This window comes from Amblyomma americanum, chromosome 9 (genome assembly GCF_052857255.1).
Source record: "Amblyomma americanum isolate KBUSLIRL-KWMA chromosome 9, ASM5285725v1, whole genome shotgun sequence".
NCBI classification, from domain to species: domain Eukaryota; kingdom Metazoa; phylum Arthropoda; class Arachnida; order Ixodida; family Ixodidae; genus Amblyomma; species Amblyomma americanum.
In genome coordinates, this window is record NC_135505.1 from 127873744 (window position 1) to 127901315 (window position 27572).

At 46.1% G+C, this 27572-nt stretch overlaps 1 protein-coding gene and 2 non-coding genes across 13 annotated transcripts in view; 2 read left to right on the forward strand and 1 right to left on the reverse strand.

The window, feature by feature from the left end:
• Positions 1 to 934: 934 nt before the first annotated feature.
• Positions 935 to 1026, forward strand: TRNAY-GUA (transfer RNA tyrosine (anticodon GUA)). Its single transcript is given in 2 exon segments — positions 935 to 971; positions 991 to 1026. It is a non-coding gene; the product is annotated as a tRNA-Tyr (tRNA).
• A 3975-nt stretch (positions 1027 to 5001) lies between these two features.
• On the forward strand, positions 5002 to 5074 carry TRNAA-AGC (transfer RNA alanine (anticodon AGC)). Its single transcript has one exon. It is a non-coding gene; the product is annotated as a tRNA-Ala (tRNA).
• Positions 5075 to 14409: 9335 nt separating this feature from the next.
• The window catches only part of sd (TEA domain transcription factor 1 homolog scalloped), a 198241-nt gene continuing 185078 nt past the window's right edge, over positions 14410 to 27572 (reverse strand). For all 11 annotated transcript variants that reach the window (XM_077637202.1, XM_077637204.1, XM_077637203.1 and 8 more), the window contains 2 exons: positions 23583 to 23735; positions 14410 to 19312 (listed from right to left, as the gene is read on the reverse strand). In XM_077637202.1, coding sequence (XP_077493328.1) covers positions 19199 to 19312; positions 23583 to 23735 — 267 coding nt within the window. In that variant the 3' untranslated portion in view covers positions 14410 to 19198. The remainder of the gene's footprint in view (positions 19313 to 23582; positions 23736 to 27572) is intronic.

Consider the following 27572-nt stretch of genomic DNA (forward strand, 5'->3'; position numbering starts at 1 on the left):
TACCACCTGCGGTTCTTTACCGTGCACTGACATCGCACAGTATACGGGCCTCTAGAATTTCGCCTCCATCGATAGTCGGCCGCCGTTGGGATACAACCCGCGTCTTTCGGGCCGGCAGCCAAGCGCCATAACCACTCAGCCACCGCGGTGATAATAATAAAAATAATTGGTTTTGGGGGAAAGGAAATGGCGCAGTATCTGTCTCATATATATCGTTGGACACCTGAACCGCGCCGTAAGGGAAGGGATAAAGGAAGGAGTGAAAGAAGAAAGGAAGAAAGGCGCCGTAGTGGAGGGCTCCGGAATAATCTCGACCATCTGGGGATCGGTGACCATTTTGTGTTTTGCAGCGGCACCTCCGTCGCAGTCGCCTTGTAGGGAAAACATTTATCGCGTAACACCGAACACCTCAATACCTGGGCGCGCGCGGTTTGTCATCCAAAACCTTCTTGAAATAAAAATGGGTTGTCACGTGACGAATTCAATTGTGTTATCAAGTGATGCCGCCTGTTAGCAGATTACAAAAAAGTGGTTTGCAAGTGGCTATATTTTCGAAACCATCCTGGCCATAAAACATCACTTCCCTGCTGGGTTTGCGAACAGCCTTGCACCGGCATTGCGTTGAAATGTGTACCATGAGCCTTGATGAACTTTTATTGACGGAGAGTGTGAAATGATCAAATACATTTCTAACTCTAAGGAGCGACATCGATAATGTTCGGAAAAGAACGTCAGCACCAGAAGGCATTGGTGATTGTTGCAACGATTGGAGAGAAAAACCACCCGGCGTGAATTCCCTCGCGTCGGCGAGATGCATGGCGCCGCAGAACCAGTTTTCGGGGCAAGGGTGCGAGACAAACCCGCTGTACAGTAATGTAGGTCATAACGCGTGTCGGCCGAGTCCACTCAAGCCGGCTTGTTGCGTCTCTCGGTTCCGTCGATAGCTCAGTTGGTAGAGCGGTGGACTGTAGAGGTTCCTGCCACACGGTAATCCATAGGTCGCTGGTTCGAATCCGGCTCGACGGAGAGTTTCTTTTTTTTTCTATGGTGCAACTCATTACTTCCAGGTGCCTCCATGCCAGAGAGCCCTGCTGCATCAGTATATTAACCGGTCTATAATGTGTTCAAACATTTAGGAAAAGACAGACCAACTTTTTGGCCGCATGAAGTTTTGTTTGAACGGTGCATGACTCATTGGTATGGCCGTGTGTGGAACCTGCCTGGGTATGCCAAATAATTACTCAAAATAATTACTCTTGAGTTGGAAGTTTGCACTCGTGCCTCGTGGTGTTCTTATGTGGTGTTGTTCCCTTGTCTAGAATCTAGCGCTCCCCAGTCTCAGTATGTACAACCAACTAGCCCCCTACAAAGATTTACTGAAGTCCAAATTGATCTTTCCCCTGAGTTGTTCTGGCTCATGTTTCTACTGCCACAGACTGGCTTTGGCACCCCAAGACGAGTTGTAAGGTCGATGTACTGTGGTAGTGGAACGTGCATAAAACTCCACACTTCAAAGAACGACACCTGATGGAACTTCGTCAGCAACATGTCTCTTTTGTGCCTACATGAAAACTTAATTGTACGTTTGTATAAAAGGAAGAAATGCGACTCCACAGCGCGCGACGTGTTTGGCAGAACAAAAATTCTCGATTGTCTTGATGTTCGGCCCGACACCCGAGACGTGGACGAAAAAAAGCATGACAAGCCTCGACTACGATACAACTTAGTGGCGTCAGCATGGCAATAAAGGAAAACACATGAAGGATTAAGCACAACGCCGTGCTTCGCCCTGCATGTGTTTGTGTCTATTGTCGCGCTGACACCACTAAAGCTATGCACCAATCAGTTCAGATACAACAAGGTTTGCACTACGAACACAATTATACATCATTGGTAGTGGTTGCGTCTTCTTCCTTCCTCGTCGCTTCATGTCTCCTGCAGAATTTAAAGAAGTTGACGTACCAGTAGGCACAGCCATCTATTTGTCTTAATGCCCAAGAGACGAGTTCTGAGAGGGTTTCTGCTTTGAACCGGTTTCTAGACCACCTGTGTTAGCACTCAGTGGGCTACGACAGAACTGTGCACCTTAAAGGGGCTCTGAAACGCCTCCCGAGGAGAGCACATTAACTCACTTAATCACTGCACTGTGTTGCCTTGAAAACCAGAGCCAAATAATACTCTTCTACACGCAGCAGACGACCCACAATCACGCGTCAAAGTTGGCGAGCCCTTCCCGGCGACTTTTTCATGCTCGCGCCCTCCTCCGTCCCCCGCATCTGCGTAGACAAGGAGAGAGGTGGCCATTGGTTAGATTCTTTCAGACTTTAGGCAGCTACCGTGGCCGCGGCCAATAAGCCGCTTAGCTCCGGCGGTTCGGGAAGCTCCGCTCCCAGAGGGGGGTCGGGGAAGAGCGCCTACCTTCCAGCGTGCTAAAAGTGACGAGAGAAGAGGAAAAGGCGCGAAGACGCTGAAATTCAAATTTTAACTACAGATAACTCAGCTTCTACAAAGCGCATTTAAAAAAATCCTTGCTGGACACTATTCGTGAAGCAGCGTGCTTCAATATCCCAGGCATGCCGTAACTTAATTAGAGCCCCCTTCACAGCCCCTTTAAAGATCCCCAGGTGGTCGAAATTATCCGGAGCCCTCCACTACGGCGTCGCTCATAGGCTGCGCCACTTTTGGACGTTATACGTCATAAAGCAACCATGCTACGCCACAACAAACTTGTACACATACACAGCATTTGTTTCACGTATACAATGAAGAACCATAACGCGGCCTTTTCTTTCCGCGCAATTTCTTTCTCCCAAACAGCATATTAGTTTTTTGCTTATTTTTTATTTACTTTAAGATCAGTGCACATACGAAACACACGTTACGAAGTCATACACAGCACAACGCGCTCCCTCTTACAGGCTTGCAACAGCGACCCTGCGTGGCCAAAGCGTTGCGTGGGCTTCTGGACACGCAGAGAGCCTGGGCTCGAACCCCAATTCCGGATGTTTTCCTTTTGTATATTCTGATTACTGGCATTCCTGAATTTTTTTCGACCGACGCCGAACGACAGGTGACGCCAGGTTTACAGCAGAACGAGCTCTTTATGCTATCGCGTAATACGGTATTTCGAGCAAGCCACCAAGTTATCATCGGAAAGTCACATTCGACACCTGCAACATACGTTTTAAGACACATTACTTGCTCCGCCGCGGTGGATCAGGGGTTACAGCGCTCGACTGTTGTTCCCGAGCGCGCACGGATGCTCTTGTGATCGATGCGAAACTAACGGAGGCCGTTTATAATGCGAAGTCAATGCACGTCAAAGAGCCCCAGGTGGTGCAAGTTGAACTTGAGTTTAACCAAAGTTTAACCTGGAGTTTATGCCATGTCGCTTTGGGATGTTAAACGAGATGCCTCACATTCTACACAAGATAAATTTCTGGCTGTTATAGGCAAGCAATGACAACCACATACGAGTGCCAGTTTCAAGGTGACTACATGCAATAGCATGCCTTCGCACATTGTTTTCGGGGGAGCAGTTCTTTCCTTGGAAAGTTCCAACGCAGCACTATTTCTTCGCGCGCGGTATTCTTTTGTTCCGCAACCACTCCAAAACGCTGCGAGAAAGGTAGCTTGAAAACCTACGGCTGGAAGTGTGACTTGCATGGCAAAAAAAAAAAAAAGGCGCGCACACGTAGCTATTGAGAACGTAGCACGAAGAATAAAAGAATCCAAGGACTTGAAAACAACAGTTACGGGAGAACTTAAGAGACTTTCCTGCGAGGAACGCGAAAACATTGCGATTTTATTCCAATTCTATTCGAATTACATTACAGTTCTATTGCTACCTTTAGTGCAGCAGCGCTACAAGGTGCATTTTTTTCGATTTCGGGCATACATACGTACTAAGTACTGAAGCCTGCTATGCGGCAGGTGGTCCACTACCCACCGGGTGGTGGGCACCCTGCCGAGCTGAACCCAGTACCCTAACCACGGAGCCACCTCGGGAGGTAACCTCTCTCCGCGGTGACTCAGTGGTTAGAGCGCTCGGTTACTGATCCGGAGTTCCCGGGTTCGAAACCGGCCGCGGTGGCCGCGTTTGGGTTGAGGCGAAACGCAAAGCCGCTTGTGTGCTATGCAATATCAGTGCACGTTAAAGATCCCCAGGTGGTCGAAATTATTCCGGAGTCCTCCACTACAGCAACTCTTTATTCTCTCTTCCCCCCTGCTTTCACTCCCACCTTCCTCCATTCCCTCACGGCGTGGTTGAGGTATCCACCTAGAAGTGAGACAGGTAGCGCGCCATTTTCTTTCCTGAAAAAACAATTTTCAGCGCTACAGAGGTGTGTGGCCCAAAGCTTAACCGCTGTACCACTGGGCCAGGAGTGGTAGGAGAACTCTCAGCAATCTATGGCTGTAAAATAGAGAATAGCCAATTTCGCATATTTGCGCATTAATCGAAATGCTATCGCGTCATGCACTTAAGGTAGAGGGTAACTGCAATTTCGCCGATTTTTCATTTGTTCTTAAAACGTCTTGTCAGCGTTTCATTGATTGCTGATTGTACATGCAGGTTTTCGGCGCTGCGTGTTTGTTTGTAAATAAAGTTGTTTTGATGAAGGCATTTGGCATGTATTGCAAGCGCTTTTTTATCTGCTGGTGTGAAAGTATTTCGGAGTAAAGTGGCAAGCACGCCTTCCATGGTATGCTGGCGGACTGACAGAAATACACACTGTCATCGCAAGGAGCCTTCTTGGAAGCAACGTAGCAGACGACTGCAATCGCCAAGAGCATGTCGCGGGGAATGTTCAAGAGGTTAGCCAGTGGCTGGGAATGACGAAGCTAGCCGGGAAGTAGCGTTTTAGAATTATTACAATGCGGCACAGTACTTTCGTGGCAACAGTCTCGAGTTGCATTATTGATTTTTTTTCGCGTTAATTATATTACGGCACAGTGCAGGGAAACTCCTGTGAGGGACATTTCGGGGCTCTCTTCTCGTCGGGGGGTGTAGCTCAGATGGTAGAGCGCTCGCTTAGCATGCGAGAGGTACTGGGATCGATACCCAGCACCTCCATTCTCCTTTTTCTGTTTTACACCCCTCGAAGAGCAACTTTTACTACTGAGAATCGCAAAGAGGTTTGCGTTTATTCGGGTCGCAAATGTGTGAAATGTGACGAAACGACGAACCTTCTGGCGATCGGTGCCTTTTTTTTGCAGGCATCTAATAAGAGCACCCTACAGTTAGGAAATGGCAAGCGCCTGTGGCGCAACCTGCCGCCGAGTATTCGCTGGGCTGAGTTAATTACGAGTGAACATCTGGCTCAACTAGGAACAGTTTTCGGAATCCTTCTTCGACTGCAAGAATCTCGGCGTGAGGCGTAACGGGCCATTTGATTACCGCTTGATTTCTACTTACCTGCGCCCTCCTTCGTTGTGACGATGAGCTGAATAGATTGAAGGGTAAAGTAAGGAAAACTGATAAATAAATTTGCTTTTATTCTGGTCGCAAATGTGTGATATTTGACGGAAAGACGAAACTTCTTGCAATCTGTGACTTTTTTTACTGGAGTCCAATGGAAGCGCCCTACAGTTAGGAAACGGCAAGCGTCTGTGACGCCACCTGCCGCCTATTATTCGCTGGGCTGAGTTATTCACGAGTGCACATGTGGCGCAACCAGGAACAGTTTTAGGAATCCTTCATCGAGTGCGAGAATCTTGGCGTGAGAGTAACGGGCCATTTTATTAGCGCTTAGTTTCTACTTTCCTGCGGCATGCTTCGTTGTGACGATGAGCTTAATAGAATGAAAGCTAAAGTAACGAAAACTCTGACAAATAAATAATGCTTTTATTCCGTTCACAAATCTGTGAAATTTGACGAAACGACGAAACTTCTGGCGATCGTTGACATTTTTTGCTGGAGTCTAAGGAGAGTGATGTACATATAGGAAACATAGCGAGAGAATATAGCGCAGAGTAGGACAGGGCGTGTTTTTCAGCGTTTAAACGCATAAGCCAGAACATCCGTTCAGAGTTATCATTTCTGAAACTGGCACATGGCAGAACACTGTTTCCATGCATTTGTTGCAAGAAAAGTTGAACCTTTTACGAATGACGATCCGTTTGCTGTTAAGAATTCTGGTGAAATCATAGAGTTAGTATGGAACTGGGCTGGTGAAAGTATGAACGCGTTTTCAGTGGATATTAAGGATCTATATTATTCGTTGCCAATTTAGAAGGTACTTTGCTGTGTTGAGGATTACATTAAAGATTTCGGGTGTGTTGCCTTCCAAAACACAGCGGGTATATCGGTGGGCAACTTCCTGGAGCTTTTAGCATTTTACTTGAAATCAACGTTTATAAACTGGAGCGGAAAACCACACCTTCCAAAGGACCGAATATGTATCGGGTCATGCTTAGCCCCTGTTTTAAGTAACCTGTTTTTATCCCAACTCGACAAGACTGTTACTAGTCGCCTTGATGGTATGGACGTTTTGAAAATATTTGATTTGTCGATGATTTCCTAATCCTTGTTAGCAGTGACTCTGCCTCACTAAAGTCAAAGGACTTGTGCATTTTAACCATCATCATGACGGATTGTTTTGAAGCACTTGTTTTAACCACTGAATGGCCAGTAAATGACTGTATCAGGTTTTATACCTGACCTTCACCTTTCATCCTAACCATAATTACTGGGCCTACCAGCCTCGTATTAACAAGCATGTGTTACCATGTCATTCTGCGCACTCCAAACTCGTAAAAAGAGCCATCGTAAGCATGTGTTTTCAGAACTCCCTGAGAAAATCATGCACGCAAAGGATGTTAAGGTTTTAAGAAGCAGACCAAAAGGCTTACTGATGCTAGGTACCCCGCCGATGTCCAGGTGTCTTTTGCCGAGAAGCTTCTAAGAAAACTGAATGAAGATCAATGTCAACAGCCCCCGATGCTCGGTGAAAGGAAGCGCTTTATTTTATTGCCATATTTGCATAAGATTTCTCACAATCTGAAAAGAATTTGACAACGGGCAAACGCCACTGTCGTATTTTCGGCACCAAGGAAACTTGCCTCATTGTGCAAGATTGAGAAAACCAGCAGCAACAGAACGCGTGGATGCACGACCCGTCATCAGAAGCCGCATGTGACACGCATTGAAGGTGTCGTATATAAAATTCCGTTATCATGCGGGGGCCATTACATCGGCCAGACGGGGAGGTGCCTCAATCAGCGATTGATGGAACACGCACGCGACGTCAAGAACGGGCAAGATAAATCACTTGTTGACCACATTCGTTCATGCGAATCTAAAACGTGCAAACCAATTTTTGGAAAAACTGCTGTGCTAGCAAAAAGTAGTGACATGACCACGCGATTAGTAATTGAAGCTGAAAGGATAAATGCTTCGTGAGAGACATGTGTAAGCCCTGCTTCTATCTTTTTATGTGATAAATAATTCTCGTTTCTGAGGCAACGTTACTTTAACACAAGCGATGACGTGTCTGGTGTATAAATATGTTGCATGTGTGAAATAAAATTTGTTGTAAGTTAGCGCTCGTGTTGTTCGTTTCTTCATGAAACCTGTCCTACTCCGCGCTATATTCTCTCGCTATGATCATTCACCAACAAGTCCAAAAAGCCACGCTTTAGATAGGAAACGGCAAGCGTCTGTGACGCCACCTGCCGCCGAGTATTCGCTGGGCTGCGTTAATCACGAGTGCACATGTGGCTCAACCAGGAATGGTTTTAGGAATCCTTCTTCGAGTGCAAGAAACTCCCGAAAGGTTGAATTTCGGAGGAAGTCAGACGCATCCTCTCAACAAACCCAATTGATTGAAAAACCGATAATATGAATACCTGCGCACGAATCTGCCCCTGGCCACGAGGCTGCACACGCGCTCACTACTAACACGAGATCACTATACTGCGGAGCGGCCGTAGAACAGCCCGGATGCAAGGGAATGCAAGATTGCATCTTTACATACCACTAACTTACCAAGCACTATAAATTACATAGAAGGATATTTCCACCCCCAGATCGGTCTCTCTCCAATAATGAGGCACGCATTTGGAGGCGGCTAAAAGCTTAAAATTACATCTGCCCTTTCTAGGTATACCTGACACAGACCGATGATGAAAACGATTTTAAATGTAAAAATTGCGGTGAAAGGGGAACTTATCATGACATAATTTTGGGAATGCGCCGATTCCCCGGGTGCAGGCTTAAACATCAACAGTAGAGAAGCGTGAGAAGTTTCGCTGTGGAGCGAGGACCCCGCCATCCAGCAGCAAGCCACCCGCCTGGCGGCTGAAGCCGTGAAGAAACAATGCAACTTCATTAGTCTTAGTCGGCGGTGCATCCCCTACCATCGTCCCAGGCCAGCGTGCCGGAACCGGGGATTTGGGGGCTCCTTCTCGGTGTGCGAATAAAATTTTATTCGTTCATTCATTTATTCATTCGACGTGAGGCTTAACGGGCGATTTCATTGGCGCTTAATTCCTGCTGATCTGTGGCCTCCTTCGTTCTGACTATGAGCTGAATTAATAAAATGAAGGCGAAGTAACGAAAACTCTGACAAATAAAGTTTGCTTTTATTCAAGTCGCAAATGTGTGAAATTTGCCGAAACTACGAAACGATCGGTGACTTTTTTTCCGGTAGTGTATTGTATCCGCCGGCTTGCGTGTGTGGCGGCACCTGCAGGCTGGTCTTGGCTGAACTATTGAAGAGCGTTGACAGAATCCAACCAGGCGCTCCTTATTGCACTTTGGAGTGGCCGGGCTCTGTTCGGTGCAATGAAGGACGCTCACTGTCCAGTAGCTGAGGTTGGATTGCGGAGAAAACCCGAGGTCCGGTATTGTGAAGTTAATTCGGTTTTGGCCAAAAGGCTCATGACGTCACAACCACATGAACTATCGCGAGTGATTCTAACTATCGCACTAAAAAAAAAAAGAAGTGGCCGAGCTGGGACTCGAAGCTGTGCCCCTGGGGCATGTGCCGGGTGCGCTACCAATCGACCATGGAGGTGCTTGTTCTGAATGCGATAAATAGATGCTCTGCGTGAGGGCTTCACACATCAAATTAGGCTACCGAGCAGGCAACAACGTCTTATTAAGGTGACCAATTATATTCACTAATTAATGTTTTCAGATGGCATAGCCTGCGCGTACGAGCTGTGCGGATAGCGTGCTATATGGATAGGGAATGATGGGTCAACAATGGGAATGATGGGTAAACAAAGCGATAAAGCGGCGTGCCGGCAGCTTTGAAGAATGAGCAAACACTGCAAGATTCGCGGCAATTTACTCAACTGGATGCTAGTCTGAGTCGATTTGGGACGTTCAACCCCCATAAAGTCAACTGCATGCTAGTTGCTGGCGCACCAAATTTCAACATCTGCTGAAAGAGCTGACTTCACAGCCATTCATAAAATACGGCAAATGGAAAAGCGCCTTTAATATGCACATTCACTGTAATGCACAAAACCGCAAAACAAAGAAAAAGGCCGCCACCAGGACATTTGCACTTTCGCACTGCTTTCGGTGGGTGACCTGCAATCAAAACACTGGATGAGTGCTGCTTAGTTGGGCCAGTCCAACTTTTTTTTTCTGATCACTATATATCGATCGATTCCCTCAAAAGGTACTCAGAATGACCTGTTCGGGATGAGAACGTTCTGATCATTTGACGACCTCCTCAGGACGTTTGGTGTTGCCATAGTCCATATTCATCATCATCATCGTCAGCTTGACTGCACCCACTGCAGGGCAAAGGCCTCTCTCGTCTCTCCAATGAACCCTGTCCTTTGCCAGCTATGCCCACCCCATGGAAAGAAAAATGATAGGTGTAACGTTAAGAGACCGGAACCGGGAAGTGGGTGAGGGAACAAACGCTGGTTAGTGACATCCTAGTCGAAATAGGCTTGGGCAGGGCATGTAATGCGAAGGCAAAATAACCTCTGCCCTTTAAAGGTAGCGGTGTGGATTCCAAGAGAAGGGAAGCGTAGCAGCCTAGGGGGCGGCAGGTGAGGTTGGCGGATGAGTCCATATTAATGCAGCAAAAATACATGGGCCCCAATTGGCTTTGTACATTTTAACTCTGTTCATTGCCCGTACTGCGAATTTCCATCTTAAAGCGGCGAAAATACACTGGACAAGCTTGGTGCCTAGAACTGCCCATAATTCTAATCGTCAATATTAACGGGGGTCATGTTAACGGGACGCGAGTGTATAAGCCTTTGCTGGATAAAACCGGAAATTTCATGGGGTTCCGGGATGCTAACGCCAGCGTTGGCCAGTCGAGGCAATCCTAGAGGTTTCTGCAGGTAAAACAGACAAGAACGCACACTTCGTTATCCAAGTTCTGGGGCAGCGTGACCTCTTGCCTTTCTGCTGTCCATCGACTGCGAATTGGCAGGCTGCTTGCCACATGCTATAGCTTGCAAAAATCAAAATGTTCGCACAGGAGAGAACGACCTTCCCAGCAAACAACGTACCTCCCCAGGTGCGCCCAGAAAGGATTGAATGTCCCAGTCCCAGTAAAACATTTATCGAACATTTCCAGGCCGTAGAGGCAGGACACAGAAACACAAGTAAAAGGGAAGTGCGCCCACTAATGTCCTAGAAACGTTTTTTCGAGGGCGTTAAGCAGAAACAAAAACAATAGCATTTTGGTCCCAGAAAGGTAACTGGGAGCACGTTTTTGGGACCAATGCTTTTCAACAAAAAATACGCTAACTCCTCGCTCCCTTTTCTCTCTCCCTCGCGCCAAAAGCTACGGGGGGGAGAAGGTTTTGCTCTTGCACTCGCCGTTTTGAGAGATCAAACAGTTTTGTTCGAACAGCCGAAGGAAGCGCAGTTCACCCCGCATCTCTCTCGTGGGCCGTCGGCTCCATGTTGCAGGCAGGCAGGCGACGGCGGTCTGCCTTTTCTTCGCACCGCCGGGAGCGTCGGTCACCAACGTGCCAGTCTTCTGCAGTGTTTCCAACTTCAGCACGGTGCGGCGGTCCCTGCAGGCATCTCCAACTACCAGCAGTCCTCGTTGCGCCGCTGTCCAGCAGAGGCGCAGTAATGGCCCCCCACGCTCGTCCGGCTTCCTCGCTGGACGGAAGCCATCTTGCGCACACGTATTCGCGCAGCCCCTAGCCGCTCGCGCGCAAGCCCCAGCGCGCGGCAGCTCTTGCTCTCATCACTGGGCTGTCGTGAACTTCGTAGCTACGGATTCATGGCAGCTTTCCCGCGCACCTCGGCGTGCCCACATAATTCCTTTTGGAACTGATGCAGCGGCGCGCGGCGCATCGCAAGTCTTTTGCGCAGCTTCACGGCCCTACACCATAATGGCGCTCTTACAGGCGTCGTTCGCGGCAGCGGATTTCAAGGCAATGGGCGGCTCCTAGCGCGCACTCTGCATCCCTCAGCGCCTCCGACGGCTGTGGTGTGTTGTTGGTGGCAGCGTGGCCGTCCACTGCGGTCATAGGCGAGAGAGATCTTCGGAAGCCCACCAGACTCTTGCTGCGAGTGCCCATGGATTAACGTGCTCTACCTACATTGCCGTCCTGTCGCAGCGGTATAGTTTGTGTTGTCTTCGCGTCGCTGACTTTCAACCCACCCCCACCGGATTACTTGTGCCTTGATCACCTTGATCTTGCCTCCCACGCCATATTGTGCCGCACGCGTGGTCTTCTGTACTATGGGTGCGGCGCGCCAGGGCTCCTACCTCAAGACGTCCCCCCTTCCATCCGGCTCCAAGCAGTCTTATCTCCACACTTAGTGACAAGAAAATAAAACGGGGGTGTAACGAGGATGTAAGGCGTATATTTGAGCGTTCGCTGTGCCGTGAGAAGGTGCAGGACAGAAGGCTGCGTTTAATTCATGTATATAGTTGCAGCATTTTATTTCATCCCCGGGTTTCCGTTGGCAACGTCCTCAAGGTATGTTGGTTTATGCTCGTTTTTTTTTTCGCCTCATAGAATTAATTTTTTTCCCTGTTTTGATAACACGCTCAAGCTTACTCCGAGGCTCGTGCGAGAGGCAAAGCGAGAGGGAGCTTTCACTCTGCAGAATATCCGTGACCTGAAACCGCGTATCTGTACCGTACGCCTATACAGTCTTTTCTTTTGGCACCCAGGTTGCTCTTTACATGCGTTAGCTTTTGCGTGTGCATATATGCTTTTGTACCCTTTAGAATGTTTGCTTAAGGTGCATCAACTTTCAGCCTACATTACGTTTTTATTGCTTTATTTTTTCAGAGTTCTGAGAGCTAGAGAAAAATTTGGACATTATTATATGCTGGTGCCGTAGTGCTCCGTACATTGTGTGTTGAATGGTGCATACATACGCGTCTCCTGTTTGTATTCATTTAAATGCAAAGAGCACACCTAATAAACTGAAATTACATATCTGCATTGCGCTGCTATCTCCTGTTATATTGGCGGGATCGGCCGACTTTTTGAATTCATATTTTCTTTGTGTAAAATTTTGGCACATTTCATGTTCTTGTGGCGGAAGCAGCGCAGCACGAAACAAAGAATAGAGAGGCGGGAATCAACGCTAACAACCAGATTTTTAATCCACGTTCGATCGAATATATACATCTTGCTCGTGCAATAAGGAAAGAACAGAAGCATGACAAACGCATAAGATGTACACGTGGTAAATTATTAGGACAACGCACGCAGATAACCAATTTCGCTGTCACGAAACGCTATCGAAAGTATGCTGACGCAGATACGTCGCTCTTTCGTCGATTGTTGAAGGCTTCTTCAATCTCCCTGGTCCGTTGATCAAAATATGAAGTGATGGCCATTGTGTTGCAAAGCTGCGGGTCACATTCATGCTCTCTGCAATGTTTTGCTAATTCACTGCTGATGGCGCCCTTTAGGGATCTTTTGGGCTCCCGAAGCCGTTCATTCAAACAGCGCGCCCTGTTTGACAAATGTAGGTGCGTCCGCATGACAGAGGTATTTTACAAACCCTCTTTTCACACATTTCACATGTTTTTTTCCGGTGCTTTTTCTTTCATTGATTTTTCTTTGCTCGCTGTTGTCTTTGGCGCACATGTCTTCTTGATTGGTTGGGTGCTGACATGAGCACTTTTACACCAGCTCTTGCGCCTACCTTTTTGAGACTGAGTGAAATGTCATTAATGTAAGGAATGACCGCGTACGGCTTCCTTTCTTCTGATGTGGTTGTGACATATTTTCTGCCTCTAAGTGCTTGCAGAATCCCTTCTGCGGCACTGGATAGCAGTCTTTGGATTCGAAGTTGAGAAAGTTTTTCCCGCCGCTCTGATTCAAACTCGAGAACTCTTATGACGACACGGAAAACTCTTATGACGTCACAGAACGGAGTGACGTGATACGTGACGTAAACGCACACTCCGTGATTTCTGACGGCTAGCGGTGCGGTGCGCAACCTTCCTTTGCCAGCCTCAGAGATTCGTGGTTCCATGAAGTAAGGAAAATTCCTCCAAGGTGGAGCCTCTTGTCCTAGGAAGTCATGCTTGTACTTGCGAGATTGGCCTGTGGCGGCGACACCTGTATTTTGGTTCTTGCTATTTTCTACATTACAAAAGCTTTGTTTTCAGTAAGAGTGGCGTTTTTGTGATCAGGAGCTGCTATTCTATCGATACAAGCCAACTTCAATTTCTCCTCAGTGTCCCTTTAACATGGATTAGTGGGGACTATTGTATAGATTAGCATACTTCCATATGATTATTTACTGGAAGCTACTTGACATTCTCAGATTTTCAGATTTGGTAGTGCTGATGACGTCAAAAACCCTCTTGATCAATCAGGAATTTCACTACAGAGAAACCAGATGCTTTTTGGATGACAACCTAAAAGCCGACTATAGAAAAAATAACAGGGCTAAAACATGCAACCACAGTACGAGAGAAGAGACACTAGACAGAAGCGCTGACCTAGACAAACACAACCTAAATGCTACTGCAGTAAAAGCACTCCCTGGACTTCCATTTCACACACTAAACTTTTTTGTGTACCCAGCACAATTAGGCACTGTAGAATTGGTAACACCAGCTTTCTGCATTTTTTTCAACATTTTAAAGAGCAGGTCTTCGACACCTTCACGTACCAGATGGAGTGTCGGCATCATTTGTTGCTACGAAAACACCAATGCCAACTGAAGGGCATATTGTATTGGGGAATTGAGTGCGAAAGGAAAATTTTTCACAAATTTGGACCTACTGGCTTGTAAGCACTTTGGAAATGGTGTCATGTGCTCAAGTGATTGAAGTAGACCTGTACTGTAAGTGGGCGCGTGTTAGTTGGTGTGATAATTAAATCATGTGTGCTAAATGATATTAACTGTATATGCGCGCTCTAGAAAAAAAATTTTTTCTGCATGCTTCGAAATTATTGCAGCTCACAGCCATATAGAAAGACACAGAAAGCCAAAAATATATGCAGGGATCTTTTTATTTGCCCTACGCCGTCATACATATATATAAATCTATATACAACCGTATATATATTTATATATATGTACATATAAAACACAATTGGCAAATACTTTGCTTCATCACAAATGTGCCACATGTTCATTGCATCTAATTAATATTAAATAAGCACTCCACAAAAAATGCAAGTCGTAATGAGGCAAATGAATGCATACATAATTACTCAGCTGGAAAAGAAAATAAGCAGAGACAAGGCAAGCACTATATAATACGTGTGCATGGCGTGAAACACGCAACATTTTTATCTACACTCCAGCATTCGAAAATACCTATGTTCCGGGTGTTGTCTCAGCCTTTATTTGGCATGGAATAAAAAGCAAAAAGCTCTTTGGGTGGCGGAGTTTCTACACTTTTTGTGCAGTTTATTGCTTGTTGAGAACCGTATAGCATATCGAGCGCCTGGTCAGTCTCCTATATCCACAGATTCATGTCAAAAAGACGTTCAAGCTGTCAGACGTTCAGATTTGATTACGTAATGAAATGTGGGATATAAGCAGCAGTAAAAAGAGATCATGTGTGAACAGTTTTCTATTTCCAAGCGGTGTTCTGCCAGGTTTGAAGCTTGCTAATATTACAGGGTCACGCTCACAAAACATACAAACTGGATGGATAAAAAAGCAGTACTTAAGCAATGTCAGGCAGCTTTAGCACAAGAAAAAGCAGTAAAGAAGAAAAAACTAGAAACTTCAGCACTAATTTCCATGTAATAAACCATTCCAACCAAAACATATGCAATGAAGTCTTGCTAGAATGCAACCCTAACAGAAATTGAACAGTCATAAGGTCAACGAAATAATTTGAACAGCCCGTAGATGTTCAGAGCAAACAGTGTCCTTTGCACGAAAGCCACCTACCATAAGTTTAGCAATCAAGCCCTTGGGTCTTATTGAAGCTGAATGTTCTAGCAGTCAACTAGTAAACCATCCGAAATGTAAAACCAGCGAATTAGCTGCCACAAGTGCGATTTCTAGAGACAGATTTCTCAGGCTGCAGTACTCAATAAAACTGCTGATGTTACAAGCACAGTATAAGGAATAAACTGCACAACAAGCTGTCGGAAAGCTTGAATACACTATTAGTGTCCACAAACAAAAAAATGGGATCTGTTGTTTGGACGGTGTTTGTTATTGCGAGCAGACTCTGCAATTAAAATTAAGATAAATAGGCCTAGTTCAGCACTGCCATTTCTCAAATGCTTCAAAATATTTAATTGCAGAACAGACTTTCTGGTGTTTTTGCTGCATCTCGACGTTGTGTGAAGAAATATATATATATATATACATGTAAAGTAGAAGTATGGCTTTTAAGTATAAGTACAACTGACCACTCACAACCCAAAATCAATTCAATAACAACCTGATTCAGCTCTGTTAAAGTTGTGCAAAATAGGAAAAATATTGGCCGACAAGCTTTCTTTGGGATTTTAAACAAGCGATAAATTTTTATGCCTGCTGGGTGACGAGTATATCGAGTATTTGAAATGCTTATACTGCAAGTAAAATAATCTAATTTTATTAGAACGGATTTTATGCCTTAAATATTCAGAAGTTCTTTCTAGTAAAAGTAGCATTTTGAGTAAAATGAGCTGAAAGAAATCATCTATGCTGATGCAGCTTTCTACTTGTACATATAAATGCATTGCCAAAAAGACTTTTTGTGTCATGGGAACTGCGACAGCAAAACCACTTCAGTATGTGTTCCTGATGTATATAACAATGAATGGAGGCTTGAAAAATTCATCACACAGGCTGTTCAACAATCATTACAAAAATAAACTTTCTTGCAACTTGTTCAATCCAAATTATGTCCTACAAGTTTTCAGATTCTATCTTTCGTAATATAGCCTACTAACAGAAAAGCTAAAACCTGCATGGTCAAAGTGTCTTACTGTTGATTACATCTATGCAGTTTTTTAAATACCACTAAATCATTGTTTGTAGTGATAGCTACATTACGGCAGCATTTCGAGCCTTCAGCAAGGCGGCGCCGCCACGCTGTCACGTGGTTGGTCACGTGATGCGGAGCAGCTGCTGGCAGCGCAGCGCCGTGGCTCGTCACGTGGTTGGTCATGTGACCAGCCACGTGACCAGCCATGTGGTGCGGAGCAGCTGCTGCTACCGGCAACAGCTGTGCGCATGCGCCGTGTCAAGTGGGACGAAGATGAAGGAATGCCCCGCAAAATGGAGCGACGAAAGACTGACTTTGCAATTCAACTGAGCAAGTTCCACTCGGCCAGCTGTACCTATCGCGTCACTCCAGGTTTAGCCAGAGCTAAACCACCGCCAATTTTTTTTTTTCTTTGAAATATGCTAGTTCTCCAATGAAGCTCAAGAAAAGGCTTTTATCATGAGCAAAAAATTTTTTCAGTTCCAACAGTCTTTAATATGCTGTGTCTACAACTGGTCTGAATATGTGCGTAGCTCATGATAGCATAAACAAGAAATGACTTCACTTTCCATAAGCTCCATAAATGAAACTTGAAAGGTTTTGGTTGCCAGTTACCAGCACAATATGCAGCATGCTACAATTGTCTCTAGGAACACCTTTCTTCAAGCACCTTGTGCCTATGGCAGATGAGAAATGGTATGCTTAAAATATCAAATATTATAAGCTATGCTCAAAGCATAAAGAAAAAACAGCTGCAAGATAGTTTGATGAAAAGCCCCGACCTGAAGCGACTGGGAGTCTCCTCCAGACAGCGTGTACACAAAGGAGGAACATGCAAATCCTGTAGTCCGACAGAAGAGTAACGATTTTGCATGAATGGCACTCAAGTACATTTTGCAACTTTTCAAAAAACAAGTGATGCAAACTACTGCTAGGAGCACCCTTTGGCAGACCATACGCCCTCAAAAGAATACGTTGACAACACCCTCTGACTGCTACTGGTGATTGCGGGAGCTCCTTGAAGGATGCCTGTGTCTTCGCAAAATGGCTTTATCACGAAAATGCACTGACACAAGCCAAAGTGGCCAACGTGGCAAGCCATCTGAGCTTTTCAAACACTCATTTGGCAATGTAACAAACTGTAACGCCAAAAAATATGACTTGAGATCATACAATGTTACACATCAAAAACCTGTTCCACTACGCCATCTACATAAACATATCAGACATTTCAGTGCGGGGAAGCCTCTGTGTTTTTTGGCACAGCATTATCACTTTGATGCAGTATATTGATAATGTATAATGTCCACTGACCTGACGAAGATAACAAGAGTGAACTCAATGTTTTCAGGGGCACCTTGAACACTTCTCATATTCAGGCACACAAGCGAGTCGGAAAGGCAGTTCCACTACTATGTAGTCGTATTTTGTATTTACACTTTATTAAACTCATTCAGCAGCCTACATGAATTTATGCTGCATGAACTTTTATGTAGCACATTCTCCCTTGGTCAGACAGCTTTAGATATATGCAGTGTCAGTTTTAACTGACACCAAAGCCACTAAAATTTTAGTTACTGCATCAAACAATGCTGCGCCTTGGTAAAGACACAGAAAAACAAGAGGTGTAAGAATGAGCACAAACTGACGCTTTAGATATGAAATGCACTCACACTGAAAGATATATACCAAAGAAAACAAACAGCACGACCACAAAATAATTCCCAAGTGCAACGTCTGCAAGGCTGCTATTGCCACTACAAAAACAAAACACGTCACTGCAAGTTGCATGTCATGTAAATGTAACCATTCACACAAAAACCTCCATTATTGATTTCAACATAGAGTACACTGAAAGTGCATTTCGATAACTGTCGATAAAATAAATAACTAATTTTTGTGCTCAAATAAACTGAGGCTCAGACAGAAAATTGTAACTTAACCAGATAGTACATGCAGTAGTGAACTGCAGTGGCGTTTTAATATAAGACTGTCTTATATTTAACTTCGTTTCATCTTTGTGCTCAGTAAACTCCGATGCATCAGAAACATATTATTGCTTGTGGCGTGTTTGTAGTAACGGTAAACAAATGTGTCCAACATAGCTGGCATAAAATGAACATGGAGGAAAGAGTTTTTAAAGCTGCTACACAGAATTGCTGCAGTGTACCTAAACCATTCATTCTGGCACAGCTGTGGGCCGCCCAGAATGGTTTACACCCGGCTGTCTTGAAAAGTTCAGAAATAAAGCCAAATGTGTACCACTCTACAAAGAGTTTTTACTGTTTGCTAGTTATCAGAGTCATCATGCTTATTTCCTCTCTTGCCCCATCTGCAAGAGTTCAGCACTCACAACTGGCAAGCAATGTACAGGCCACCCAGCATGTCAAGCATTGTACTTGCCAAACAAAATAGATACGAAAAACTTTCACCCAAAGTCTTGGCGTAGTGTCTGGTATAAAAACTTTGTAAAAGAAAAAACAAAAACGCAAAAACGCGAGGCAAGCTGCGCTTGTTTTCGTATAATTGGGAAACAAATAGAAGAAAAGTAGATGACAGACAAAAAAGAAATGCGACTGGAGAAGCCCGCAAAACACACACACACGTAGCGTGGGAAAATGGATAAGCAAAGCACCAAGAGGAATTTGCAGGGAAAAAAAAGACCCAGCAGAAAAAGATCGCGGTGGCACTGCTATGTACAGATGATGCACCATTTTTTTTTTTTTCATGTCCCATCCACACACAGGCATATCTTTTTTTTGCTTTGCAGCGCCTGTGTGCTCGTGGTGGCTGCAGTTGATGTGAGGCACTAAGAGTGGCGAGGAGGACATGAGCCGAGGCACTCAGTCTTTGACGAGACGATAGATGTGATGCTGGGCTCCATGAACGCTCGTGGAGACTTCGAACACGTACGCGATGCACAGAAGTGTCTCCTGAGTGTCCCGATTGGTCACGACCTGCATGAAGAAAAGGTGACCATAGTTACAATATAGCTACACCCCTTGCACTAGTTTACAGAACAATGTTCCTACCTAACACTAGACAATTGGTGGCCACACTATGTCTGCAACACTTGAACTATGTACTCCGTGACATCTTTTTATAGCAATGGAGCAGAAGCTATGGAGCGAAAACACACCCTCTATGGAGACAAAACACACCATGTGCCCTTGGTGTTCTCAGCACCCAACAAGCTGTCTAAGCTATTCCCTCGCATCACTGGTTGTGCCGGCAGGGGCTGCAACAAAAAACATGGGTTTGTCTACGTTAAATGTGCAACAGGTATGGTGTACAGCATTCCCCTCTCATGTGGGGCATCATATGTTGGCCAAACTGGCCGCTGTATTAATGACCGGCTACGGGAGCACGCCAGAAACATAATGATACTAGCGCTAATCTCGTCCGGCATCTTGCTTCGTGCACGTGTAGGGCAAGACTGGAGAAGACCACGATTCTTGGCAAGAGCAGTAATGATAAGGCTAGGCTCGTTGTAGAGTCTTATATCAGAAAGCTGTCTGAAGGTTGTGTCAGTGACACGTCTGTACACGTATGTTCATCTGAATATGTTTTTAGATTCATGTTTTGATTAACTTGTGCGCTTTACTGATGTGCGGTCTTTGTGCCTTCTCTACGCGCATACTCGACATTCTGTTCTTATATATCCCCTGTACTACAGCATAAATAAACAGTTGGTAGTAGCGCTCGGGAACATGTTTTTGTGTCGATCCCCTACTTCGTCCCTCGTCCGTTTTTTGCGCTTCCTAGTAAACAACCTGCATCACCAACTAGCCCGGCAGCTTGTTTTCCTGACCCACTCTTCCTACGCAGCGCAATACACTCCCTGCTTTGCGTTTAGTTTTCTTTCAATCATTTGTTATTTAAGGCTTCGTTAATTTTGTTAACACAACTCAATATTAGAAAGTAAAGGAAAAAGCTTGATAACAATGAATTTGTTAAGTACGTCTTGTTACAAGAAGCTTCCACAGCTGACTCTAGCCACAGCAGCAATGGATTGAAGATACTGAGCATGTAAATGCATGCATGTTTAAACCCAGCCTTTCCTACGCCCACATTTTTACTTTCACCATACAGATGGCTCCTGTTCTCAACAAAATCCAATGTTGGTGTTGTCGACGTTGTGAGCAAAAAAAGCAAATGGCCCACATGCCACCTAGGCCATGGGGCCTTGTGACATCATCACAACCTGCTTACCGGATTGTGAGCAAACTGCCCAAAATGGCAGGTGGCAGTCAAATGAACGGTTAGTTGCAATAGGTTGCTCGAGAAGAGCACCCTGGGTGTCACAGGCCCCAGCGGTGGCTGTGTTTGAAACGGCCACCTGCAGGGGGCAGTTGCATACAATCGAACCCAGAATCGGATTTTAAGGGGATCGGAAAATAGTTCGATATAGCAAAAAATTCAATATATAGATATAGGCTTAACCTGCACTTGAGATTTTACCGATCGCAAGTCATGAACCGCAAGGTCTGGGCATGCAACGTGAAAGCACTTTATTTCATGAAAAAAAAAATCGCTAATTTTCGACTGCTTTCTGCTGTGATTAATGAAGTTGAAAACACTATCCTCAATCTTCTTGAGCCTGTCCAGGTGCGACAGCCCGGTACCTTCCATTTCGCCGCAACAACGCCGAATGAGGCTGAACGCTGATGCAAGTTCAGCGGCTTTGCATGGGCGCATCACTTCTGGAACACAGTTGTCCTCGTATCGCTGGAATCGCCGTCTTGGGCGCCAGCTATTCCGGCCAAAATGTCCTCATCAGCGAGGCCAGCTACAGCCTGAACTTCAATGCCAGCGTTGATGAAGTCCTGAACAGTAAATTTCGACGGTATGACGCCGGGAAAAAGGGACAAGTCGCGAAACACGTCCTCCAAGCATTCATCGTCGTCATCCAAAGCTTCAGGACGTTAGTCTCCATCTACTTCAAGGCCTACCTTGCCGAAACAGTTGGCTACTGTGGCCTCTTTTACGTCGTTCCAAGTGCTGGTAATCATCTGGATGGCACCGAGCAGGTCAATCTTGAGATCAGTGCCCATGCGAAGGTTTATAAGGAGCCGCTGAACAAGTCGCCTTCTGTAGCCTGCCTTGAAAGCCTATACGATACCCTGGTTCATGGGCTGCAGTCTCAATGTGGCGTTCAGTGGCAGAAACCTCAGTTAAATGTTCTGCAGCTTGCAAGTCATGTGTTGGGCCGAGCAGTTGTCTAACAGAAGGCATACTCGGCGGCCCGAACTGCCTAATTCAGCGTCCCTAGCCTGCAACCATTCAACAAAAAGTTGGCGTGTAATCCAGGCTTTTCTATTACAGCCGTAGCGGACAAGAAGCTTCTTGCAATTCTTGAAACAGCGCGATGACGTCCTCTTTCCGATAACAAACTGACGCAACTTGCACGAGCCATCCATGTTTGCTGCAAGCAGAATCGTAACACGCACTTTGCTCATTTTCCCGCCATGACATGAGCTCCCACAGGGATCGAGTGTTTTATTTGACAGCATTTGCCAAAAGAGACCAGTCTCGCCTGTACTGATGAGCTTTGCAGGCAAAAACCTTGCAGCGATCTTCGGCCACTCCTCTGAAAGCCACTGCTGCATCTCCTGGCTGCTGACAGCCCCCACTTTGCCGAATGAATGCATGTGCCACGGAGGATTTCTTTTCACCATTCTCGACGTGCCGGATCACCTCAAGCTTTGCTGCGAAGTCCAGATTGTTTCTCTCTTTTACGTCCGTAGATGCCATAGCTCACGAGATGACAGCAGTCACGCACGCTACAATCGGTGCGTTGAAACAAGGAAAGGCACAAGAAAAATGCGACAAGCCCCGTACCGGCCGATGGAGTCTACTGGCGTCGGTCGAGGAGGCACAAAGGGAAATGAAAGAGAGAGGAAAAAAACACAGTGGAAATGCGCCGTTGGTGCTAGCTGTGCCAATCGTGGGGTGCTGTGGGCGCAACCATCGCCTGGCTCGTGGCCTCCGCGATCTGCTCTGGCGGCGCGCGCGTGCTCTATTGCGGAGGCCACGCCTGCCTCTTTCCAGTTCTCTCGTCTCCCTCACCAGTGAGGACGCGCTGCCCTCACTTGCGACCGGTTTTCTCTCTTTCCCGAGGAGGCATGGCTTGCAAACGTCGCCGCTCGCCTCCGTGTCGAGCATTGTGTGACCGGAGATACAAGTGTCTTTGGGCAAAGCGCACCTCCCAGGGGCCTGGCGCGACGTTCGAAATATCGAACGGCCACCGAAACTGGAGTTCGATACACTACGCAACTGTCCTATACTTTTACACAGTATTTTCAAGCGCATAATCTTTGTGTTCGATATAGCCAATAATTCGAAATATGCGGGTTCGATATATCCGGGTTCGACTCTATCACTTAACTGCTGCCCCACTGCGCCAGCAGGGCATAAAGAGGACCACCAGTGACCTATGATCCCATTAACGCTATTGCAGCATAACCTTAAGGGAGAGCTTAATTGTCCCCTCCAGTTTTTAATTAAATTTCGGCATATTTTGAGTGCTTGTGCTTATACGTGCTCTTTTGTGCACCCATGTTAGGCCGGAGGGGATAGAAGCAAAGCCACACATTGTTTTTGAACACCTCTTGAAGGCTGTTTGGGTTCCCTAAGTTGAAAACAAATGAATATACCTTGTGTATACAAATTTCATATAGTAAAGCGCTGTCTTTAGCAAGTGGGCAAGTCTTTACGTTTAACATTCATTAAGATATTAAATCCTTACCATTTTTTCTCCTTGCCACAGTGGCCACTACTTCTGTGGCAGCTGGCAATAGAAACACCTGAGATGATGAAAGGCAAAGCACTATGCCTTTCTGTTCCCCATCATTTTTATGATTACACTGGGGGCAACAGAACGCAAGTACACATAACATGCACGGAATGTATGCCTACACCATGTGTCACACACCATATGTGCCACACATTGTACGTATTCAAACAACTTCCATGTTTTACAGTGATGTTTAAATTGACCATATCCCCGCTCACTGAACAACACAGTGGCAGCAAAGTGACACGCGTAAACATGACAGCCTCTCAGAAAATGATACTCAGACGAATAACTTTACCGTGAAGTGGTAAGAATTTACGAGCATTTTGTAACCAGCACCAAACCTGCCAATGAGTTTAAATTAACGAGCACCTGTGGTCACCTACCCTTAAATCTGTTTTATGATATTTTTCGCGTAGCATCTTTCTTACCTGCAGTATTGTGAAGTTTTCAAGGACGCTGTTCATCATGTACTTCTCAGGCAAATGCTTCAACTTGTGAATGAAGTTGATCATGTATTCACACATTGGTGATCGATGAATTCTATACACAAAACGGCCATTCTCGAACCTTGCATACTCAGTCTGAAAACAAAGCGTAGATAAATTCAACATCAGTTTTGACAATAATACTTGCAAGCAGCTAGTTTCAATTCCATTGTATAAAAACACGAAAATACTGCGAAACTAGGGTTGTGCGAATATTCGAAATTTTGAATATGTTTGATATTCAATTCGTATTCGGGAAATTGATATTCGAGAACTTCCAAATATTCGAAAATTCTCCAATGCTCGCCAGCAGTCGTATACCGCGCAGACTTTAATAAATTCGACCATGGCAAAACCACAATATCTGGGCAAATTAGCCGATTATCGAGTTAAAAATTCTAGGAAAACATTATGGAGGTCCTATTCCCTTCCCTCTCCGTCGTTTATCACGCGGACCGATCGCATTCCGACGCCGCTAGGCTTGACCTCGTGAGAATTTCCGCAAGTGGGCTTTCCCACATATCACACGTGCTGTGAACAAGACGGCCGACGGCCCGCATCGAACATTCGCAACGCGAAATCGCGCTTTTTTTTTTGTAATCCTTCTGTAATACCTTACATATTTAATGCCCACATCCTAGGAATGCGTCCTGTCGCCTTCATAACTGCGAGAGTGACCTCCGCCAACCCGTTTTGTAAACTACGCCATGCGGGAAAGCCTACTTGCGGAATGACGCAGGGGCCTTCTGAAGGGGCGCGTCGAGTTGTCACAATAGGGCAAGGGATCCTGTAAAAATCTCGCCTATTGCATGGTGCATTGTAACCCGCGCACCTCTTTAGTGGGCGTAACGAGAGGAGGGACAACGATGGGAAGGCCCCTGTGGCTAGGTAAAAAAAAAAAGCGTGGCCGCGTAGTTTCGGTTTCTGACCTTCGCCGCTGCCCCACGGCAACTGCAACTGTCAGCCCGCGCGTTCGCGGTAGTCCAATCCCCGCTCCGCGCGGCTTTCGAACGCCGACTGGTGTGCCGCAGGTTATTTCCTGTTCCTTTTTAGAAACGGTCTCGCCGTTCCGACGCCAGTGTGTCTTCCCCGGCCCCTTGCTTGCATTTGTGTTGTTCTTCCAGCTCACTAAAACGGGCGACTAGTCACTGGCTTAAAGGTGTTAGCATGATGAAGCCCCCCTCATAAGGCCTTACTGCATCTTTGCATTTTCGGCAGGTTGATTTTTTCCAAACGTGGGGGGGGGGGGGGGGGGTGTGCACGGCTAATTTTATAAACCGGAGGCCTTCGGATGAAACGAGCATATTTCTTCCGGTCCCTTGAACTCCAAATGAATGAGGTTTTACTAGTCATCATGTTCATTTTTGTTGCCAGTCTTGTCATTTTATGGATTTTGTTTTGCATGACCTCATTATAGTTTGGATATTGTTATGCTGTCTAATCAAGTAGTATATATTTCTGTGCACATCATGTTTTTTTATACGGTACTGAGGCATTTAGTTTTGTTTATTTTAGTTGCAAAGACCATACACTATCTTGAAAAAAATAAGGGCAACATTTGCTTGTTTATCATTTTCTGAAATTTTTTTTGTACTTAACAGATATTCGATATTCGATTTGATATTCAAAGCCATTTTTTCTTCATATTCGTATTCAATTCATATTCGAAAATTTCAATATTCGCACGCCCCTAAAACCTTTCTCATTCAGCAAAACTTTGATGACCACTAGATCAATTAAGTGAAATGAACTTGAAAGAAATAGTGACAAAAGCAGCAGTACAGCAAAACCTCATTGATAAGATTTTTTTTTTAATGCGGAAAAAAAACTTATCCACAAGAACATATGATCCAACCTTTAACTTTGGAAAAGTAACTGCTCAACGAAGTACACTTTTCAACTGACATTTCATCTCATAACAAGGCTGATCAGCTTCTTTTCTAGAACTCAAAGAATTCGTTCCACATTTTCGTTGCCCTTAGCATGGAAGAAACTTCACAACGCATCCAGTCCGCCGATGGCAATGGCAAAAGTAGTTCAGATCTCTTGCGCATTGTTTTCAGATGCTCTCCCTCTAAGCATTAGTGCACTGTGTGGAAGCCATACAGGCTGACTTCCACAGTGTTCTTGCCCCTTATGCTGCGCTCCCCCCACCCAGCCCGCTTGCATATAAGCGCACTGTTGTAGTTCTGAACAGCTTCCCCCCTAGCCTTTAGGCACTGCGAAGATCCAGCTGTGTTTTTCCTCTTCATGCCGTGTTCCTGCAATGGCCTGCTCGTATGTTGTTTTGTAAGGTGGGGTTTATTCGGAGAAGCTTCTTAACGGGAGCAGGGACAACAGCAATCCAAGGTCAGCTAGTCCAGCCAGGAGCGTGCACCAGGCGATGGCCATGCGGCTCACGCGTTTGCTCGTCGTCTTCCTTACAATGGCCCGCAAACAGAAGAGGAGCAATCCTGGCGACTTAAGGGGCGTACAAGACAGCGGGGTCGTAGTAGACAACCGGGGAGCCCCAGAGGCCGGTGGAAGGCTGAATAATTCCACTCTGAAGCATGGTGTCTACCTGCTCTTCAATAATTCGTCGTTCAGTGGTGGAAACATGATATGGGCGCTGTCGCAAAGAGGCATGGGTGCCGGTGTCAATGCAATGCTCAACAGTCGATGTGCGCCCCAAAACGTGTTGGTGGCAATCGAAGGAGGCGCGAAACTCCTCAAGTTGAGACGCGCAAGACGCTGGGTTCACTGACTTGGAGGAAGAGTGGCATCAATAGAGCGAAGGAATAGGTCGGTCCACAATGGGACGGGCACAGGAGTAGGGGAGTTGAGGGCATCCATGGCGACCGGCGGTGATTCTGCGACAGCTTCGGGGCGGTTGTAAACAGAATCAAAGAGCTGCACAGTGCCGACGCATTCTCTGCTACGCAAAGCGAAGCAGCTTGAAAACGGGTTGAAGACCCACAGTGCGGTGAGGCCGGCGGAGAAAGTGAGCAGGGCATAAGGTAGCGGCAGACAATGGCAGCGTAGAAAAGTAGTAGGAGACGGTGTGAAGATGACACTGGCATCGCGAACACAAGCACAGGAGAGATGCACAATCACGGAAGAGCACGCAGGAATATCGGTACTGTCGGCGACAAAAGCTTTGGCAGAATCAGGGGCACCACAAATTTCAGTCTCTGGCATGGGATTCGGCAACATAGAGCTACTTGAGCCCAAGCGCAGTCGATGACCACGTCTTGGAGCGATAGGAAGTCCCAGCCCAAGATGATCGAATGCGAACATGACGGCACAACGATGAACTCTGCAAAATATAAAATGTCTTCTGTGACTACTCGAGCAGTACACGCTGCTAATGGCTGGATGAGGTGCACAATTGCAGTTCGTAACGACAGGGAAGAAAGGGGTGTCTTCACTTTCCTCAAAGAGCGGCAAAGTGCTGCATCCATGACGAAAGCTGCAGCACCGGTGTCGACAAGCACCATCACAGATACGCCCTCCACAAAAACTTCAATTAAATTAGTGGCAGACAAACCAGGCCTTTCAAATTTCGATGACTGCTCAGTTCTCGCCTCAGGAACTGCGGCACCTAGTTTTTCTCTTGAGTGGTCAAGGGATGTCGTCGCATCGGAGAGATGGAGCACCGACGTGGAGAAGGCAAACGGCGTCCGGACAAGGCGGCGCGCTCAGGAGACAGACAACACCTTAGGGGCGGCTCAGCAGGAGGTGAGCACTGATGCTAGGACCAATAACGGAAACTTCAGGAGGTGGTCGTGGGACGTTCATGCGTCGACGGCAAAGCCGTGCCACATGACCTGGCAAGCCGCAAGAAGTAGCAGATCGCGCGGTTGTCAGGTGTGCGCCAGGAGTCCTCCAGTTGAGCAGGCGGTCGATTATTTTTAGGCGTGCCCCAGGAGATTTGCAGACGAGCAGGCGGTGGAA